Source organism: Mesoplodon mirus, assembly GCF_964341445.2.
Source record: "Mesoplodon mirus genome assembly, chromosome: 3".
NCBI lineage: Eukaryota > Metazoa > Chordata > Mammalia > Artiodactyla > Ziphiidae > Mesoplodon > Mesoplodon mirus.
The window spans coordinates 110,823,032-110,844,519 of record NC_138978.1 but is presented as its reverse complement, the minus strand read 5'-3'; the positions used below and the strand labels follow the sequence as shown (position 1 = coordinate 110,844,519).

Genomic DNA, 21,488 nt, shown 5'->3' with positions numbered 1-21,488 from the left:
ATTTGGCTCTGTTTTTGTTTCTTTTATGTGTGTGTGTGTTTCTTGTTTCTCTTTTTGTTTGATTTTGTTTTTACCATTTCTCCAGGGTTTTGTTTGTCTTTTTTTTTTCTTAAATATACTTTCTATTTTTTTAAAATATTTGTTTCTACATTGCTTTTCTGTTGTTCTGTCATCTTTCCCCTTTTTCTTTTTCTATATCATTTTTGTCCGTTTTTTCTGTTTTTTTGTTTCATTCTTCAGTTGGCACTCTGCTTTGGTTTTGTTTCTGGGTTTTTGTCAGCTTCTTAATTGTTTGATTTCATTCTTGGGTTCTTTTGTTTGTCTGGTTGTTCTCTTGCTATTTGATTTATTTTGTTCTATTTTTCTTCTGTATGTGTGTGTGCTGCTTTGTTTCTGTTTCTGATTGTTTGATTTTAATTTATAGCATTTGTCTGGGGTTTTGTTAGTACTTTTTTTAATCCCCTTTATTGCCGGGATGAGTGAATTGTGGGGTCTTGGTCCTTTGACCAGAAGTCGGGCCAGAGGCTCTGGAGTGGGAGCACTGAGTCCAGGGTGATGGAACACTACAGAATTCCCGGCTCCAAGGAAGATTAATCACTGAGAGATGTCACGGAAGCCTCCATCTGAATCCAAGACCCATCTCCACCCAACTGCCAGCAGCTCCCAGCTGCTCATGGCAAACAACAAACAAGACAGGAACACAAACCCACCCGTCAGCACACAGACTACCTAAAGTCATACTAAGCTCACAGACACCCCAAAACACACCACCTGACCTGGCCCTGCTCATCAGAGGAAAAAGGACTCAGCTCCACCCTCCAGAGTGCAGGCATCAGTCCCTCCTATCAGGAAGCCTACACAAGACACTGGACCAACCTTAGCCACTGGGGGGCAGAGAACAGAAGCAAGAGGAACTATGACCCTGCAGCCTAGGGAAAGGAGACCTCAAATACTGTAAATTACGTAAAATGAGAACACAGAGAAATATCTTACAGGTAAAGAAGCAAGGTAAAAACCCACAAGACCAAATAAATAAAGAGGAAATAGGCAAACTACCTGAAAAAGAATTCAGAGTAATGATAGTAAAGATGATCCACAATCTAGAAAATAGAATAGAGAAAATACAAGAAACGTTTAACAAGGACCTAGAAGAACTAAAGAGCAAACAAACAGTAATGAACAACACAATAACAGAAATTAAAAATACTCTAGAAGGAATCAATAGCAGAATAACTGAGGCAGAAGAACAGATAAGTGAGCTGGAAGATAGAATGGTGGAGATAACTGCCACAAAGTAGAATAAAGAAAAAAGAATGAAAATGGAGGACAATCTCAGAGACATCTGAGACAACATTAAGCACACCAACATTTGAATTATAGGTGTCCCAGTAGAAAAAAAAAGAAAGGGTCTGAGAAAATATTTGAAGAGATTAGAGTTGAAAACTTCCCCAACATAGGAAAGGAAGTAGTCAAGTCCAGGAAGCACAGAGTCCCATACAGGATAAACCCAAGGAGGAACATGTTGAGACACATATTAATCAAACTAACAAAGATTAAACACAAAGAAAAAATATTAAAAGCATCAAGGGAAAAGCAGCAAATAACATACATGGGAATCCCCATAAGGTTAACAGCTGGTCTTTCAGCAGAAACTCTACAGACCAGAAGGGAGTGGCAAGATATATTTATAATAATGAAAGGGAAAAACCTACAACCAAGATTACCCAGCAAGGATCTCATTCAGATTGAACAGATAAGTTAAAACCTTTACAGACAAGCAAAAGTTAAGAGAATTCAGCATCACCAAACCAGCTTTACAACAAATGCTAAAGGAACTTCTCTAGGCAGGAAATACAAGAGAAGGAAAAGTCTTAACAAAAACAAACTCAAAACTATTAAGAAAATGGAAATAGGAACATACAAATCGATAATTACCTTAAATGTAAATGGATTAAATGCCCCAAACAAAAGACACAGACTGGCTGAATGGATACAAAAACAAGATCCATATATATGCTGTCTACAAGAGACCCACTTCAGACCTAGGGACACATAAAGACTGAAAGTGAAGGGATAGAAAAAGATATTCCATGCAAATGGAAATCAAAAGAGAGCTGGAGTAATAATACTCATATTAGAAAAAATAAACTTTAAAATAAAGACTACTACAAGAGACCAGGAAGGACAATGATCAAGGGATCGATCCAAGAAGAAGATATAACAATTGTAAATATCTATGCACCCAGCATAGGAACACCTCAATCCATAAGGCAAATGCTAACAGCCATAAAAGGGGAAATCAACAGTAACACAATAATAGTAGGTGACTTTAACACCCCACTTACACCCATGGACACATCATCCAAACAGAAAGTAAATAAGAAAATGCAAGCTTTAAATGACACATTAGACCAGATGGACTTAATTTTATATTTATAAGACATTCCATCCAAAACCAATAGAATATGCTTTCTTCTCAAGTAGACACAGAACATTCTCCAGGATAGATCACATCTTGGGTCACAAATCAAGCTTTGGTAAATTTAAGAATATTGAAATATCAAGCATCTTTTCCAACCACAATGCTGTGAGACTAGATATCAATTACAGGAAAAAAAACTGTAAAAAATACTAACACATGCAGGCTAGACAATAAGCTACTAGACGACCAAGAGATCACTGAAGAAGTCAAAGAGGAAATTAAAAAATACCTAGAAACAAACGACAATGAAAACACGATGACTCAAAACCTATGGGATGCAACAAAAGCAGTTCTAAGAGGGAAGTTTACAGCAATACAATCCTACCTCAAAAAAGAAAAATCTCAAATAACTTAACCTAAAGCAGTTAGAGAAAGAAGAACAAAAAAACCCCAGAGTTAGCAGAAGGAATGAAATCATAAAGATCAGATCAGAAATAAATGAAAAAGAAATGAAGAAAACAGTAGCAAAGATCAATGAAACTAAAAGCTGGTTCTTTGAGAAGATAAACAAAATTGATAAACCATTAGCCAGACTCATCAGGAAAAAGGAGAAGACTCAAATCAACAGAATTAGAAATGAAAAAGGAGAAGTAACAACTGACACTGCAGAAATAGAAAGGATCATGAGAGACTACTACAATCAACTATATGCCAATAAAATGGGCAACCTGGAGGAAATGGACAAGTTCTTAGAAAAGTACAACCTTCCAAGACTGATCCAGGAAGAAATAGAAAGCATGAACAGACCAATCACAAGCACTAAAATTGAAACTGTGATTAAAAATCTTCCAACAAACAAAAGCCCAGGACCAGATGGCTTCACAGGTGAATTCTATCAAACATGTAGAGAAGAGCTAACACCTATCCTTCTCAAAGTCTTCCAAAATATAGCAGAGGGAGGAACACTCCCAAACTCATTCTATGAGGCTACCATCACCCTGATACCAAAACCAGACAAAGATGTCACAAAAAAAACTACAGGCCAATATCACTGATGAACATAGATGCAAAAATCCTCAACAGAATAATAGCAAACAGAATCCCGCAGCATATTAAAAGGATCAACAACATGATCAAGTGGGGTTTATCCCATGAATGGAAGGATTCTTCAGTATACGCAAATCAATCAATGTGATACACTATATTAACAAACTGAAGGATAAAAACCATAGGATAATCTCATTAGATGCAGAAAAAGCTTGTGACAAAATTCAACATCCATTTATGATAAAACTCTCCAGAAAGTAGACATAGAGGGAACCTACTTCAACATAATAAAGGCCATATATGACAAACCCACAGCCAACATCATTCTCAGTGGTGAAAAACTTAATGCATTTCCTCTAGATCAGGAACAAGACAAGATTGCCCACTCTCGCCACTATTATTCAACATAGTTTTGGAAGTTTTAGAGCAATCAGAGAAGAAAAAGAAATAAAAGGAATACAAATTTGAAGAGAAGAAGTAAAACTGTCACTCTTTGCAGCTGACATGATACTATACATAGAAAATCCTAAAGATGCTACCAGGTAACTACTAGAGCTAATCAATGAATTTGGTAAAGTAGCAGGATACAAAATTAATGCACAGAAATCTCTTGCATTCCGAAGACTATGGAGACTGAGATTCATGATACTAGAGATGAGAAGGAGGAAGACAATATATTAATGGTGTAAAGCAATATGGTTATTATCCTAAGGATGGCAGTCAGCTGTTTGCCATTTAACTGAATACAAAGTAGGAAAATTGGGGCCTACGATAGAGAATAGTGAGTAGAGGACAAGTAAGTTGTTCCCATGATATTTGCACACACTAGACTCTTGCTGCATTAGTTGAATGAAAACATACATGAATTAATGAGCAAATGTGGAATAATTTCCTAGTATTTATGTTTCTTGAACATTGGGTTATTACTGAGAGGGGTTGAAAAACTCTTTTATCTGGTAAAATGAAAAGAATAGAGAGGCAATTAAAGAGGGGCCTTCAACAGTCAAAAAATTAAAAAAAATAAAAAAAATAAAACATTCTCTCTCCACAAAAAAAAAGAGAAATCTCTTGCATTCCTATACACTAACAACAAAAAATCAAAAAGAGAAATCAAAGAAACACGCCCATTTACTATTGCAACAAAAAGAATAAAATACCTAGGAATAAACCTATCTAAGGAGGCAGAAGACGTGTATGCAGAAAACTATAAGACACTGATGAAAGAAATCAAAGACAATACAAACAGATGGAAAGGTATACCATGTTCTTGGACTGGAAGAATCAACATTGTGGAAATGACTATACTACCCAAAGCAACCTACAGATGCAATGCAATCCCTATAAAATTACCAATGGCATTTTTCACAGAACTAGAATAAAAAGTTTACAATTTGTATAGAAACACAAAAGACCCTGAATAGGCAAAGCAATCTTGAGGAAGAAAAATGGAGCTGGAGGAATCAGGCTCCCTGTTTTCAGACTATACTACAAAGGTACTGTAATCAAGACAGTAGGGTACTGGTACAAAAACAGAAATATAGATCAATGGTACAGGATGGAAAGCCCAAAGAGAAACCCACGCACATCTGGCCACCTTATCATTGACAAAGGAGGCAAGAATATACAATGGAGAAAAGACAGCCTCTTCAATAAGTAGAGCTGGGAGAACTGGACAGCTACATGTAAAAGAATGAATTTAGAACACTTCCTAACACCATACACAAAAATAAACTGAAAGTGGATTGAAGACCTAAATGTAAGGCCAGGCACTATAAAACTCTTAGAGGAAAACATAGGCACAACACCCTTTGACATAAATCACAGCAAGGTTTTTTTTATGACCCCCCCCCAGAGTAATGGAAATAAAATAAAAAATGGGACCTAAGGAAACTTAAAAGCTTTAGCACAGCAAAGGAAACCATAAACAAGACAAAAAGCTCTCAGAATGGAAGAAAATATTTGCAAATGAATCAACTGACAAAGGGTTAATCTCCAAAATATACAAGCAGTTCATGCAGCTCAGTATCAAAAAAAAAACAAACAACCCAGTCCAAAAATGGGCAGAAGACCTAAATGGACATTTCTCCAAAGAAGACACACAGATTACCAACAAACACATGAAAAGATGCTCAGCATCACTAATCATTAGAGAAATGCAAATCAAAACCACAATGAGGTATCACCTCACACCTGTCAGAATGGCCCTCATCAAAAAATCTACAAACAGGGGCTTCCCTGGTGGTGCAGTGGTTGAGAGTCTGCCTGCTAATGCAGGGGACACGGGTTCGAGCCCTGGTCTGGGAAGATCCCACATGCCATGGAGCAACTAGGCCCGTGAGCCACAACTACTGAGCCTGCGCGTCTGGAGCCTGTGCTCCGCAACAAGAGAGGCTGCGATAGTCAGAGGCCTGTGCACTGCGATGAAGAGTGGCCCCCGCTTGCCACAACTGGAGAAGCCCTCGCACAGAAACGAAGACCCAACACAGCCAAAAATAAATAAATTAAAGTACACTTAATTTAAAAAAAAAAAATCTACAAACAGTAAATGCTGGAGAAGGTATGGAGAAAGGGAACCCTCTTGCACTGTTGATGGGAATATAAATTGATACAGCCACTATGGAGAACAGTATGGAGGTTCCTTAAAAAACTAAAATAAGTACTACCATATGACCCAGCAATCCCACTACTGGGCACATACCCTAAGAAAACCATAATTCAAAAAGAGACATGTATCCCAATGTTCACTGCAGCTCTGTTTACAGTACCTAGGACATTGAAGCAACCTATGTGTCCATTGACAGATGAATGGATAAAGAAGATGTGGCACATGTATACAATGGAATATTACTCAGCCATAAAAAGGAATGAATTGAGTTATTTGTAGTGAGGTGGATGGACCTAGAGCCTGTCATACAGAGTGAAGTATGTCAGAAAGAGAAAAACAAATAGTGTATGCTAATGCACATGTATGGAATCTAAAAAATGGTACTGATGAACCTAGTGGCAGGACGAGAATAAAGGACCAGACGTAGAGAATGGACTTGAGGACATGGGGGGGAAGGGGAAACTGGGATGAAGTGAGAGAGTTGCATTGACATATATACACTACCAAATGTAAAATGGATGGCTGTTGGGAAGCAGCTGCATAGCACAGGGAGATCAGTTCAATGCCTTGTGACAACCTAGAGGGGTGGGATAGGGAGGGTGGGAGGGAGGCTGAGGAGGGAGGGGATATGGGTATATATGTATACTTATAGCTGATTCACTTTGTTGTGCAACAGAAACAAACACAACATTGTAAAGCAATTATACTCCAATAAACATACTAAAAATAAATAAAAATTAATTCTAAAATAACGTTCCTATAAAAGGAATTGTTAGTAGTTATAATTTTACAGAGGATTTTTATTGGTTCATTAAATACAAAATAATTGATGTATGATTGCATAATAAAGTTTTTTTAATTCTAAGAAAAAAAAGATACTGCAAGAAAAGAAAACTACAGGACTATATCTCTCATGAATATAGATGCAAAAATTCTCAACAAAAGAGTAGCAAACAATACAACAGCACTTTAAAAGAATCACACACTGTGATCAAGTGGGATTTATCCTTGGGATGAAAGGATGGTTCAATGTACACAAATCAATAAATGTGATACACCACATTAATGGAATGAAGAGTGAAAATTATATAATCCTCTCAATAAATGAAGAAAAAACATTTGACAAAATTCATCACCTTTTTCATGATAAAAATTCTAAACATGTTCAATGTAGAGGGAACATACTTCAAAATTCATCACCTTTTTCATGATAAAAATTCTAAACATGTTCAATATAGAGGGAACATACTTCAACCTATCCAGAGCAATTAGGCAAGAAAATGAAACAAAAGGCATCCAAATCAGAAAAGAAGTAAAATTATTACTGTTTGCAGGTAATGTGATCTTATATAGAGAAAATTGTAAAGACTCCACCAAAAACCTGTTAGAACTAGTAAATCCAGTAAAGTTGCAGGATACAAAATCAACATGCAAAAATCAGTTGCATTTCTATACAGTAACAATGAACCACCTGAAAATGAAATTCTGAAAACCCATTTTACAGTAGCATCAAAAAGAATAAAATTCTTACTAATAAATTTAGTGAATAGGTAAAAGATCGGTACACTGAAAACTATAAAACATTGATGAAAGAAATTGGAGAAGACATAAGACATAAATGGAAAGATAGCCTGTGTTGATTGATTGAAAGAATTAATGTTGTTAAAATATCCGTACTACTCAAAACCATCTATAGATTCAGTGCAATCCCTATCAAAACTCCAATGGTATTTTTCACAGAAATAGATAAAAGAATCCTAAAATTTGTATGGGACTACAGAAGACCCCAAATAGGCAAAGCAATCTTGAGAAAGAGGAGCAAAGCCAGAGGCAACACACTTCCTGATTTCCAACTATACTACAAGGCTATAATAATCAGAACAGTAACAAATGGGACTACATCAAACTAAAAAGCTTCTGTACAGCAAAAGAAGAGGCATTTTCCCAAATGAGACATGGATGGCCAATAGGTACATACAAAGGTGCTCAATAAAAACCACAGTGAGATATCACCACACACCTGTTAGAATGGCTATTATTTTAAAAATGAGATAACATGCTGTTAAGGATGTGGAGAAAAGGGAACCGTTGTGCACTCATGGTAAGTATGTAAATTGGGATAGCTGTTATGGAAAACAGTATGGAGGTTCCTCAAGAAAATTTAAATGGAATTACTGTATAGTCCAGAAATTCCACTTCTGGGTATAAATCCAGAGGAAATGAAATCATTATCTCAAAGAGGTATCTGCACCCCAATGTTCATTGCAGCATTATTTACGATAGCCAAAGACATAGGAACAACCTAAGTGTCCATTGATGGATGAATGAATAAAGAAAATGTGGTGGTGTGTGTATGTATGAACTGTGTGTACATATTATATAATATATAATATACACAGTGGAATATTTTTCAGCCATAAAAAAGGAAATCCTGCCATTTGCAACAATATGCATGGACTTTGATGGTGTTATGCTAAGTGAAATAAAGTCAAATGATCTAATTTATATATGGAATCTGAAAAAAAGCTGAAGTCATAGAAACAGAATAGAATGGTGGTTGACAGGGGTGGGGGAAATGAGATGTTGGTCAGAGGAACAAACTTCAGGCTATAATATGAATACTAAAGTACAGCTTGGTGATTATAATTAATAACACTATTACATACTTGAAGGTTGTTAAGAGAGTAGGTCTGAAGTGTTCTCTCTATAAAGAAAAGTAGTTATTTGAGGTGATAGATGCGTTAACTAATCTTATTGTGGTAATCATTTCACAATATATACATATATCAAATGACCATGTTGTACACCTTAAACATGGTCATTTGATATATGTATATATTGTGAAATGGTTACCACAATAATTATACAATGTTATATGTCTATTATGCCTCAGTAAAGCTGAGGGGAAAAGTACAGCATCAGAGTCAAGAGAGGCTGTTATTTATTCTGTCCTGTTAGGACCCCATGCTGCATAGTTTTCATCTTATTTTTATTATTACTTTTTAAGAGTGATAAACTGGGATATACCTAAAAGAAAATGATTAGCATAGTAGACATTGTGGAAACCATATTATTTGAAGGAATAGTTTAAAGAGCTAGGATTAGCATAGAGAAAAGAAGATTTGAGGGAAATATGACTTGTTTGAGTGAATTAGGCCAAGATGTTTTACAAGATATCCCACCTTCTGGATATATCTGATTCACCTGAGGTACCATTTAGTTTATTGCTTTATCCCTGGTATTTCCTCTAAACTGGAAGTTATATCTAATGGAAATCAAGTTTGGCTAAAATATTTCATAGGTGAGGTTGTGTTGTGTACTTAATATTGTCTCATATTAGAAGATACATGAAATCTGATTGACCTGTTAGTGGACCATTATTAAGAGGCTCTCCAGATTAGAGTGATGACAGTTTGATCCTTCCATTTGTACAGTTATATTTTATCCTTTGCGGCTGAAAGGTAATCAATAAGATGGTGTTTAGGCTCTATGAGTATCTAGTTCCTCATTGTACATTCACATAATGGTTTTAGCAACAATTTATAGCCCTAAATTATAGTTTGGGTGGAAATAAAATTCTACGTCAAATTATTTTCCAGATTTTTAAGGCATTGCTCCATTGTTTTCTATTTTCATTATTGCTCTTGAAAAATCTCATGTTATTATTCCCGATTCTTCATATGTTACTGGTTTCTTTTCTGGAAACTTTATGATCTCGTCTTTATTTCTGATGTTTCTTTAATTGAAATTTAAGTGATTTGAGTAATTTAAGTGATGTGGCTTGGTCTGGTTTGGTTATTCCATGGGCTCTTTGAGTCTAGAAACTCGTATCTTTCCATTATGGGCAATTTCTTGTTTTATTTGTTTAATAATATCCTTCCCTCTGTATTCTCTGTTCTGTCTTCGAAGAAACTTTATTGGATGCTGTACCTCCCATTTCATCCTCCAAGTTTTATATCTGTTACCTCTTATTTTCCATCTGTTTATTTTCTGGAAGATTTCCTCAACTTTAGCTTTAACCCATCTATTGAACTTTTTATTTCTGCTGTCATATATTTTTCACTTGGCTATAACAATTAGATAAGTGCTTTTTCCTCTTCTCTGAATATTCTGTTTTTCATAACATTCTGGTTATGTTTCAGACATACTATGTCTTCTCTTACCTCTCTGAGAATAGTAATTATGGTGTTGGAAGTTTTTTGGCTTGTTTTTTTTTTTTTTTTTTTTTTTTTTGTGGTACGCGGGCCTCTCACTGTTGTGGCCTCTCCCATTGCAGAGCACAGGCTCCGGACACACAGGCCCAGCAGCCACGGCTCACGGGCCTAGCCGCTCCATGGCATGTGGGATCTTCCCAGACCAGGGCACGAACCCGCGTCCCCTGCATCGGTAGGCGGACTCCCAACCACTGTGCCACCAGGGAAGCCCTTGGCTTGTTTTTTAAGTTTCCTTCCCTAAATTGCCTATTTTTTTTTTTAGCATTTGTGCCCCCCCACCCCATTTGTGAGAGGCTTTCCTCACCTCCTGGTGATCCTCAAGTGTCAGCATATTCAAGAGAGAGGGATTGAGAAGGTACTGGGAAGCTTTGTGTGCGTGGGCTTGACAGATCTGGAAGCAGATGATGAGCAGGAGCCCTGCTGTTTCATTGGGAGAACATCTCTCATTTATCAGAATCTGTAGGTCCTTTGGTTTGAGCCACTTAGTCTCCTGGAAGGGAATCTTCCAGGGGTATAATCATGGATGTCTGCTTTGGAAGCCAGTTAGGAGCAGAGATCTAGAGCCATTACTGTTGAGTATAACAGTTTAATCAAATCCCCTCTTTTCAGCTGTGCCTGGGGTTCTAGAGTCCAGAAGCTCTGGTGCAGCATCTTCCAAGAATAAACCTTCCTGTTGCTGTGGTGGTAAAGGAATCATCACCTTGCTGTGCTGGCTGGGGGAGGGGTTGTTGCAGATTTGAATGTTTTTATGCAAACATTTAACTCAGCCTCCTCTTTTTAGTCCCACTTCACATCATAGCCTTCAGAAGTTCTTAGGACCTCCAATTTCTGAGCCTTTTTAGTGTTCTGTAGTAATAACAACAACAATAATAGCTAATGCATGAATGCACTTTGCGTATATTAACTCATTTAACCCTGTGAAGTAAGTACTATTAGTATCCCCCTTATATAGGAGATTGAGGCATGGAGAGGCCAAGCGCTTGTCCAGAGGGTCACAGCAGGAACATGGTGGATTCAGGATTTAAATCAAAGCAGTCTGTCTTCGACCCAACACTGCCTTTCAGAACAGACCAGCTTGCTTCATATTGGTCACCCCATTTCTGCAAGCAGTAATGTTTCTCTGCTTTGCTAAATCAGTTGCTTCTAGTCCATTGACTTTATTCCTTCTTCGAAAATTTTAATGATGCTTTTCTGCTTCATGTTCTCTCCCATCCTCCTTGTCTCTGTTTTTATACCTATTGTAGTGCTTCACTGTCATTTTGGGATCAGAGACAAATGTTTGTATTCAATCCATATTTTTAAGTGGAATTTCTCAAAGTTCGTAATACTTTCTCTGTTTCATGCATTGTTCTGTTGGTTTGCTGGGGGTTTTTTTTCCTAACAGCTCCATGACTTATATATTCTCCCTTGTTCCCAGGTTGCCGGACAGGTGAAGCAAAATTGACAAAAGGATTTAATCTAGCCGCCCGGTTCATCATTCACACAGTGGGACCTAAGTACAAGAGCCGCTATCGCACAGCTGCTGAGAGTTCCCTCTACAGCTGCTACAGAAACGTACTTCAGCTGGCAAAGTATGGCTAACTCAGTTCCTAGACATAGCATGCCATACATTGGTAAAGGCCCTGGTTTTAAAATGAAACCTAGCTATGAAAGTCAAATTTTGAGGGACTTAAATAATTTAGGAGGACCCTGAAGATAGAATTAATCATCTTCTCCTCTTACGTGTCAGAGTAAGAGGAATACATTTGGGTGACTTGAGAGTTTAACCCATTCCCATTTTACTTAGTTCCCGTTTTACTCGGAATATATTTCCCCCAAATGGTGCAGTTAAATTATATATTAATATAATTTTTACTTAGTGCAGTTGGGTTATATATTACAGTAGATTCATTGAAGGGACAGGGAAGGAGAATGTAAGCTGCATTTTTTATTATTTATTACGAATGCTTAGAGTATAGTTTTTGTGTTTTCTGTTTGATTGCAGAGAGCAGTCCATGTCTTCTGTTGGATTCTGTGTCATCAATTCTGCAAAACGAGGTTACCCTTTAGAAGATGCAACACACATAGCACTTCGTAAGTAAGGTCGGGGGTATGTGCATAAATTAAAAAAAAGTGTTTTATCACTAGTTAAATAGTTGCAGCCAAAGAAGATTCGTTGATTAACTGATTGTGGCACTCTGGCAGGAAGTTTGTGTTGACAAGTTGCAGAGCTCTCAGTTTACTTTCTAGGTTTGACATTTTTATCCATTTGAATAAAGGCTTAGGAAATTTGCCTATCAAGTTTGAAAATTATACCACTGAGAAGTATGGCCAATGCACTGGGTATCTGAATCATAATTCAGAATAATCTTAGCAGGCAGCAACAATGAAGTCAAAACAGATTTTGTAATATTAGATTGATATAGCACTATCAGTTGAAGCAGTAGCTTTCACATGTGCTATTTGAATGTAAAGCCCTGCATTTAGATTTTAAAAAGACTGGGCTCAATCATTATGAGCCAGAATGTTGTATATGTAATATAAAAATATGATGCTTAGCTCGAGAGAGTCCCTGATCTCACTGTATTGTATACAGGTTCAGACCACACCTAGAATTTTGCATCTAGTTCTGGCTGTCATATCTCATGAGACTGACAAACTGCAGGGCAAACAGTTTGAAGCATTAGTGGTGTTTCTCCTAAAGAAGAACCACTTTTAGCATATATGGTGCCCAAATATATGGAGTCGTCTCATGTGGACTTATTCCATACTGTATTTTTAGAGCAATAGTTCTTAACTATTATGACTTCTTTGGAATTCATCATAAACTACAGTGAGCATCTGATGAAAGAAAGCTGTGGGCCCTTTTCCCAGAGGAATGCACATACAGAGGGAATTTACATGCTATTTCAGGAAGTTCACAAATCCTTGTAAAGATTGTAAATAAGATCTCCAACTGTAGAAGACAGGTCTAAGACCAAGTGACAAGGAAGAAGATTTGTTCCCCTTTGAGATAGGACTATCTGAAATATAAGGGTTTTTTTTTAAATTTATTTATTTAATTTATTTATTTTTGGCTGCGTTGGGTCTTCGTTGCTGCTTGCAAACTTTCTGTGGTTGCGGCAAGCGAGGGCCACTCCTCATTGTGGTTCATGGGCTTCTCATTGTGGTGGCTTCTCTTGCTGCGGAGCATGGGTTTCAGGTGCTCAGGCTTCAGTAGTTGTGGCACGCAGACTCAGTAGTTGTGACTCGCAGGCTCTAGAGCGCAGGCTCAGCAGTTGTGGCGCACAGGCTTAGTTGCTCCGCGGCATGTGGGATCTTCCTGGACCAGGGCTCGAACCTGTGTCCCCTGCACTGGCAGGTGGATTCTTAACCACTGCGCCACCAGGGATGTCCCAGAAATCTTTTCTTTTCATCTCTGTATTTCCAATGCTTTCATATGTTAGGAATGCTTTACATATGGTCCTTGCTGAAGAAATATGTATTTTAAAAAGGGATAAAAGAAATTCCATTTCACTTCAACAACCTTGTGTTTTAGGTAGTGTAGTCTTTTAGGTATTTGTTTTACAAATAAAGAGGCTCAGAAATTTATCATTTTCTTAGGGTTATTGAGACTTGGAACATATATCCAGGCCTTCTGACTCCCAAGTCTAGTAACCTATGTGTTGTACTAGATAATTCATTATGCTTGAGTTAGGACTGCTTCGGTGGGAAACTACTGTTATAGCTAGCCTGCATGTATTCTGAATGGTGCCTTACCAAAGCAAAGTTCCTACCTTTATATAATTCTCCTTGGCAAGGCTTTTGGCAGGTCTTAACTTTCTCTGGTTTCGTTTAGCCTGTGCCCCATATCTGATAGCTTGAGATAGGCCTTTTATGTCTCCATTTTTTATTAAAGTAATTACATGGATTAGAATTTAAAGAGACACCATCATTTTGTAGAAAAGGCTCTGAAAAGGTAGTCAAGAAGACTGGTTTTTGGTCCCAGTTCTACCAGTCTAACTCTGGCTCTGTGGCCCTCAGATAAGTCACTTGATACAGTACCACAGAGGAGTCAGCTTTGAGCAGTAATTGTAGTAACAGCAGATAAAGATCCAAAGTAGGTATAAGTTCATAGTTCCTATGAGTCAGGAGTCTGGCTCAGCTGACTCTTCTTCTCGGGGTCTCCCATGGCAGCAAGTTAGGTGTGGGCCAGACAGTTCATCTCTGGAGTTTGGGGGGTACTTCTAAGTTCATGTGGTTATTGGCAGAATTCAGTTTCTTGCAGTTGTGGGACTGGAGGTCCCTGCTTTCTTGCTGCCTGTCAGCCGAGGGCCACTCACAGCACTTAGAGGCCACCTGTACTTCCCTGCTACGTAACCCTTTCCCAACAGGGCAGCCCACTTCCTCCAGGCCAGGAGGAGAACCTCTTCTTCCATCAGCCAGCCAGTGCCTCACGCCATGTAACTCAACCACAGGAGTGACATTCTTCACTTCTGCTGGGTCCTTCCACATTCAAGGGCAGGAGATTCAACCAGGTTGTGACTCCTTGGACGTCATCTTAGAATTCTGCCTATCACAGGGTAGAAAGCCAGCCCACTCTTCCTACCTTGAAACTGTCAACCAGAAACCCAGCATATGCCTTTGTAAATGGTCCCTCAATTAAATTCTCCTCAAATTACAAAGAAAAAAAGTAGGTATAAGGGACTTTGATGAAGCAATTCCTAGAAATTTAATTAGCACAAAGGAAATGTAAAGCTTTAAGATAAGCAGGTTAACTTGTATGTTATAAGACCTGCTTGACTTATTACACCTTAAATCTAATAGCAGAACTATAGCATCTCATTAGAAAATACACACACACACACACAGACAGTTGTGCCCTTTGCTCACATACTTTCTAAGCATCTGGGAAATAAATGGCTTTTAGGCTTTTGTAGCATATGTGGGCCAAGAACAGATCTGAGGCTGTAACTCTTAAGTCCTTAGTTCCAAAAGCTTTCTTACTTATTAAACTATTATTGAAATTTATTTCATTTGAAATCTAAGTATTATCTTCTTGATAGATGTACTAAGTTATTTATCTTTTTTATTTTAGTTCATGTGCAGTTCAGTTCTTCTCCAAAAGAAACTTAAAGAAACATCTACATTTAGATAAATTTATCATGTTATTTATTCATTCAACAGAACTCTGAGTGACTGCTATATGCTAGGCCCTGTGCTGTATAGAAGAGGATACAGTGGTGAGAAAAAAGGCAATGGTGTTGTTCTTACTGTGTTTCCAGTTTGGAAATTTTAATGTCACACATGTCATTCTCACCAGTTAAAGAGTTTTTACTACAAGTTAGGCACATGGCATCCTAGTTGGTTGCAAAGAATAGTGCACAGTACAAAAACCTTATAGCCATGATATCACTTTTCTTTTTCTCCTTTTTGCAGAATTACTTTTCTGAGTGAACTGTGCTGTTGAGGGAATTTAACTTGGTTACTAGTTGGCATCGAACGTTGTCTTCCAAAGGAAATGCCACAGTTATACGCTGGGAAACTATTTTGTGTAAACATTAAAACTTGGTGTCAAAGTAAATAGAATGGAAGAAAATAGTTTGTTTTTTTTAATTTCATTTTTTAAAAATTATTAAAGCAGAATAGAGGGAGAAATGAAAAAATTTGTCTCCTGACAAAAGAGAATTAGGAAGATTTGTTCAGTCCTTCAACAAATGGGTCTCCTCTATTAGGCTCTCAAGACACAGTAGTGAACAAGGCAAGCAATAGGTTGATAACCAGAGTCATAAAATGTTCATTCAGTTACTAGTTACTTTTGAATGATTGCTTGCCATATTCCTAAGGTGTGCTAGGCCCTAGTAATAATATATTTTATTTTAAAGATATTTTTTTATGTGGACCATTTTTAAAGTCCTCATCAAATTTGTTACAGTATTGCTTCTGTTTTATGTTTTGGTTTTTTGGCCCTGAGGCATGTGGGATCCTAGCTTCCCGACCAGCGATCAAACCTTCACTGCATTGGAAGGCAACATCCTAACCACTGGACTACCAGGGAAGTCCTAAGGCCCTAGTAGTATTAATGTTAAGTTTACTTGGCCTTCAGAAAGCTCACAGTCTAGATATAAAATGCTATGCGAAGTTCACAAATAGAGGCCTGTTTAAAAGATTATAGGAGGAGCACACAGAAGGATGGAATTCTATACAAAGGAGATGGCTTTTGACTGGGCCATGAAAAATGAGTAAGAGTTCACTAAGAGAGGGTCATGGTGGATGAAAGGTATTCTAGTCAAAGGCCACCATGCAGGCAGAGATAGGGTAACATCAAAGTAAGTGGCATATTCGAAGTACAGCAAAGAAGCCAATGGCTAAAGCATAAGATAGGTGGGAAGAATAACTGGAAATAGGACTAAAGGGCAGGGGTGGAGGGGTGGTCAGTTGTTAGGGTGTGGAGAGCCATGCTATGGGGACTTTGGATCTTAACCTATAAGCAGTGCAGAGCCATCGGAAATGGTTAGTAAGGAGGGTAACATAAGATAACTCAGGCAACAGTGAATATGTAGGCTTGGAAAGAGAAACAAAAGAACAGTTGAAAACTTATTGCCAATGTCTTTGTTAGCATTGAGAGCCTGAGAGCAGCTGGAAGAGAAAAGGAATGGCTGTTAAAAATATTAGCAATAGAATTTAAAGCACATGATAACACATTGAAAATGCAGGATGAAGGGAGAAGTGAAGGAAGTGTCAGAAGAATTCAGGATTCTAGCTTAGGTGAGTGGTTGGATGTTGCTGTGTAACTGAAATAAGGAGTACAGGTAAAGGAGCAGATGTTGGGGAGAGATGGAAGTCAGGTTTGGACCTGTTGGGATCAGGCTTGGATATGCTGAGTTTGAGGTCTCAGTTATCTGGGCAGATGTGCCCAGAAGGCTGTAGGAAATTTCAGGTCTTTTGTTCAGAAAACAGAGTATAAAGATTTGGAAGCCATCAGCATGTGGAGTATTATCTAACAATCAAATTAGTGAGCTCAAGAAACTATATATACCAAGAAAATTAAAAATATGGAGGACAGAACCTGGAGAGGACAGTATTTTTAAAAGGTGGGGTGTGGGCATCTAGAGAGAGATTGCAGGTAAGTTAAGGACTGAGAAAAGGCCACTAGGTCTCATTATTAAGAAGTTTATAGAGAAAGAATAAGGATAAGATAGAAATTAAGAAAAAATAATTCAGTTTTGGTTCAATAGGATATTGACAGGGATAAAGAGCTGAGGAGGACATCTAATACTGTAACTGATTAATGGAAAGGCACTTGTGCTAGACCATTCTGGTCAGAGAGAGAGGCCCCAGAGAATAAAAAGAATATACTGGATAAGGGAGAATTGTCTGCAGTCAGCATCTTCTATCGCCAGGCACTATTTACTGGCAATAAAGCAGTAAATAAAATAAAGCTCTTGCTGTCGTGGAGCTTTCATCTAATGGATGGGGCAGGGAGGGTGGGAAGGATATACAATAAACAGGAAACTCCACGAAATGTCCAGAATAGTTGCTCTGTAGGAAAGCAAATCAGGGAAAAGTTTTGTGGGGTTTTTTTTGCGGTACGCGGGCCTCTCACTGTTGGGGCCTCTCCCGTTGCGGAGCACAGGCTCCGGACGCACAGGCTCAGCGGCCATGGCTCACAGGCCCAGCCACTCTGCGGCATGTGGGATCTTCCCAGACCGGGGCACGAACCCGTGTCCCCTGCATCGGCAGGCGGACTCTCAACCACTGCGCCACCAGGGAAGCCCCAGGGAAGAGTTTTTAAATAGGGTGACCTGGGGAGGCTTTACTGATAAGGTGTCACTGAGCACAGACCTGAATGACACGAGGAGTGATCCCTTACAGAAATAAAACTTTGAAGGGTTTGATTTTTCTTCACAATTAATTTCTTATTTATTGAATTAATCTTTCTATTTTTTCCTTAGGCACGGTAAGGAGATTCCTTGAAATTCACGGAGAGACTATTGAAAAAGTAGTATTTGCTGTCTCTGAACTTGAAGAGGTATTTTGCTAATTACCTTTCACTGTTTAAATCTTATTTTCACTTGTAAGTGTTTACCTCTGTCTCTTCATTATCTGTTAACTGAATTGCCAGCAGGGAAATCCTAATTATCTGTGCACATATTTGGTAGTGGGGCTTACCATCGTTTGTTGAAAAACACTATACTGGAGACTAAAAGCAAGTCAAGAGGAGCATTTTGTTCATGTTTTTCACTGGTAAACTGTTATCACGCAGTAAAATCTTATAAGGTGGAGTTGTTCTGATTTACTCACTATATTAGCTCTCAAGACAGCTCAAGGCATCGCCTTATGACCTAAGCACTGGGTGCCTGTGCAGCATAACTGGAAAACCACCACTGCTGGAAAAGCCCTGTTATCTCTGTGACCTGGAAACAGGTGACAGCCTAGCCTAGTGGCTAGTATTGAGTAAGTTGTGAGGCTTATGGTTTGTTATGTGTGGTTAGGTTTAGTATGTTTCAATTTAATTTAGAGCCATTTTAGGAAATAAGTTCTTTTTTAAATCTTATTAAGCTTTATTTAGCTTTAGTGTGCTCTGTCCCATTCAGCTTGTATTATTTCTCAGTTTTGTGTCCTTGGGCAAGTTTTGTGTCCTCTCTGTGCTTTGATAAAAAATGAGTACTAACAGTACTTATATCATAGGAGTTTTGTGATAAATGAATTAATACATGTGAAATAGCCATTCAAAGTATATGTAGGTACATATATGAGATATAAACCATTTTGAATTTGCTGAAGTAAGACACATTTACCATGTTTGCTATCTCTTCTTGTTTCACCTGGTTTACCTATTCATTCATTCTCTCAGTGACCTATTATTGAATTCTAGGATATATCAGGTTTACTCTACTGGGTTCTGGGAATACACCAGTGAATGAGTCATGGTCGTTGTCCTCAAGGAACCCACTGTCTGTTGGTGGGGACAGACAAGTCAGATAAGTTATGATAATTGTGGTAATGGAGGTACGGGAAGGACAGGAGCACACAACTCCAGCCTGGCATGGGGTTAGGAAATGCTTTCCATAGATAGTGATATGTAAGTTGAAATCATTGTAAAAGGTAACTAAAATTTTCCAAAGGAAGGGCAAATAACAGTAGTCATACAAGCATAAGCACAGGCATATAAGTAAGAAATAGCAGAAAGGGTGTAGTGTATTGCATAAAATGTGAGGCTAGGAGTGGCAAAAATGAAAGTTAGGCAGGGGCAAGATCACTCAAGGCCTGGTATCTCATACTTTATCAGTCATACAATGGGAGAACATAGAAGAGCTCCAAGCAGACGAATGATGTGGTCTAACTTCTATATTAGCTATGTGGAGGATGATTTTGAAGGAGAAAGACAAGTGACAAGAAGAGATAATAAGCGGTTGTAATATTCCAAGTGAGAAATGATCAGGCCTGAACAAGGGCACTGGAGGTATTGAAACTTAAAAAAATATTAAGCAAATTCAGCTGGAGTTGGAGGTCACAAATATGTAGGGGAAAAGAGAGAGGGAAGTTAAGGATGACTCCTAGGTTTCTGGCTTGGATGACTGGATAATGATGCCACCAGTGAGATAGGAGGTAGAAAGGGGGGAAAGTTTTAGAGAGAGGAGAAGGGGTGAAGACAAGTTCTATTTTGAACATGTTGAAGCCTAGGGGGTAACTGTATTCAGCTGATGATCAGCAGGCCATTGTGCTTGTCAGTCTAAAGCTGAGGAGTGAAGTCTGGGCTAGACATTTGACCATGTCATAGAATAGGATACCAAGTAAGGTACCAAGGTAAGATACCCTGTTCTCAGGGAGTTTGTAGACTAATAGACTAATTAGTCTACTAATAGTAGACTAATAGTTAGATAGCCAGATAAACAAAGACCACCCTGAAGTGTGGCAAGTGCTATGCTGGGAGTGTACATCACAGTGCTGTGGCAGTCTATCAGGGCACCTAAGCCAGACCCAGGGGAACAGAGAAAAATTCTTCACCTGCAGTATACCTGAAAAAAATAGTCATTAACGTTTATCATCTAGGTCCAATGGACTTTTTTTTAAAGTCATTTTATGAATAATTTATTGAATAATAAAGGGATAATAAAAAACAATTTGATAAGGTATTTCAGTAAGAATTGAAATGTAACCAGCCTTTTTATATCAAGTAAATTTTGTTGCACAAACATCGTAAAAGATGAAAGAATACTGTCACATCTTTCTAGTAAGATGTTCTTATCACAAAATCCTGTATGGTCAAGTTCTTCCTATAGTGACTCACTGAATGAGATGCCATATTTCTACTTTGCCCATAGAAATATGTTGTTGACTCATAGGTTCTTGAATTTGAGAAGATTAATCTAGGATATTGTCATCTGAAGACTCAGTGTCTGAGATTCACTTCATATGATCAATCTTAACCTCATCTTTAATAAAGTGCTGCTGTCTGTATCTTTACATTCACCTTTGATTCCTTTAATAATTCTGAAATGTCATCTTTGTTCAGTTGTCTTCTCTTTGCTATTTTGGGCTCAAAATGAAAAAGTCTGAATTCTCAAATCTTTCCAATGAAAGTTAAAAACAGATTACAGACTACACATAGGAATAGAGATGCAAAAATTCTTAACAAAATATTAGCCCACTGAATCCAACAACATATAAGAGGATTATGTAATATAACATCACCAAGTGGAATTTATCCCAGGAATGTTAGCTATGTTTTTGTATATAAAAAAATCCTAAGACATCCACAAAAAAGCTATTAGAACTAATAGAGCTCAGCAGGGTTACAGAACATAAGATCAATATAAAAAATAGTGTTTCTACACACTAGCAAAGAATAATCCAAAAATGAAATTAAGAAAACAGTTGCATTCACAGTAGCATTAAGAAGAATCAAATATTTAAGACTAAACTTAACAAAAGAAGTGTAAGGCTTGTACATTGAAAACTGCAAAATATATTTGAAGAAAAATTTAAAAGACCTTAATAAATAGAAAGATATCCTGTTTATGGATTGGAAGACAATGTTGTTAAGATGTCAGTATTCCCCAAATTGTTCTACAGATTCAGCAAAATCCCTATCAAAATCCCAACTGAGTTTTTTGTAGAAATTGACAAGTTGATTCTGAATTTCACATGGATATGCAAGGGACCCAGGATAGTCAAAACAACCTTGGAAAAAAAGAACAAAGTTGGAGGATTCACACTTAACTTATTTTGAAACTTA

General features: G+C 37.8%; 1 protein-coding gene across 1 annotated transcript in view; it reads left to right on the top strand.

Annotated features, from left to right (window-relative positions):
* Positions 1–21,488, top strand: part of GDAP2 (ganglioside induced differentiation associated protein 2) — a 71,507-nt gene that overhangs the window by 16,767 nt on the left and 33,252 nt on the right. The window contains exons 4-6 of the mRNA XM_082612799.1: positions 11,706–11,859; positions 12,273–12,361; positions 18,202–18,278. Coding sequence (XP_082468925.1) covers positions 11,706–11,859; positions 12,273–12,361; positions 18,202–18,278 — 320 coding nt within the window. The remainder of the gene's footprint in view (positions 1–11,705; positions 11,860–12,272; positions 12,362–18,201; positions 18,279–21,488) is intronic.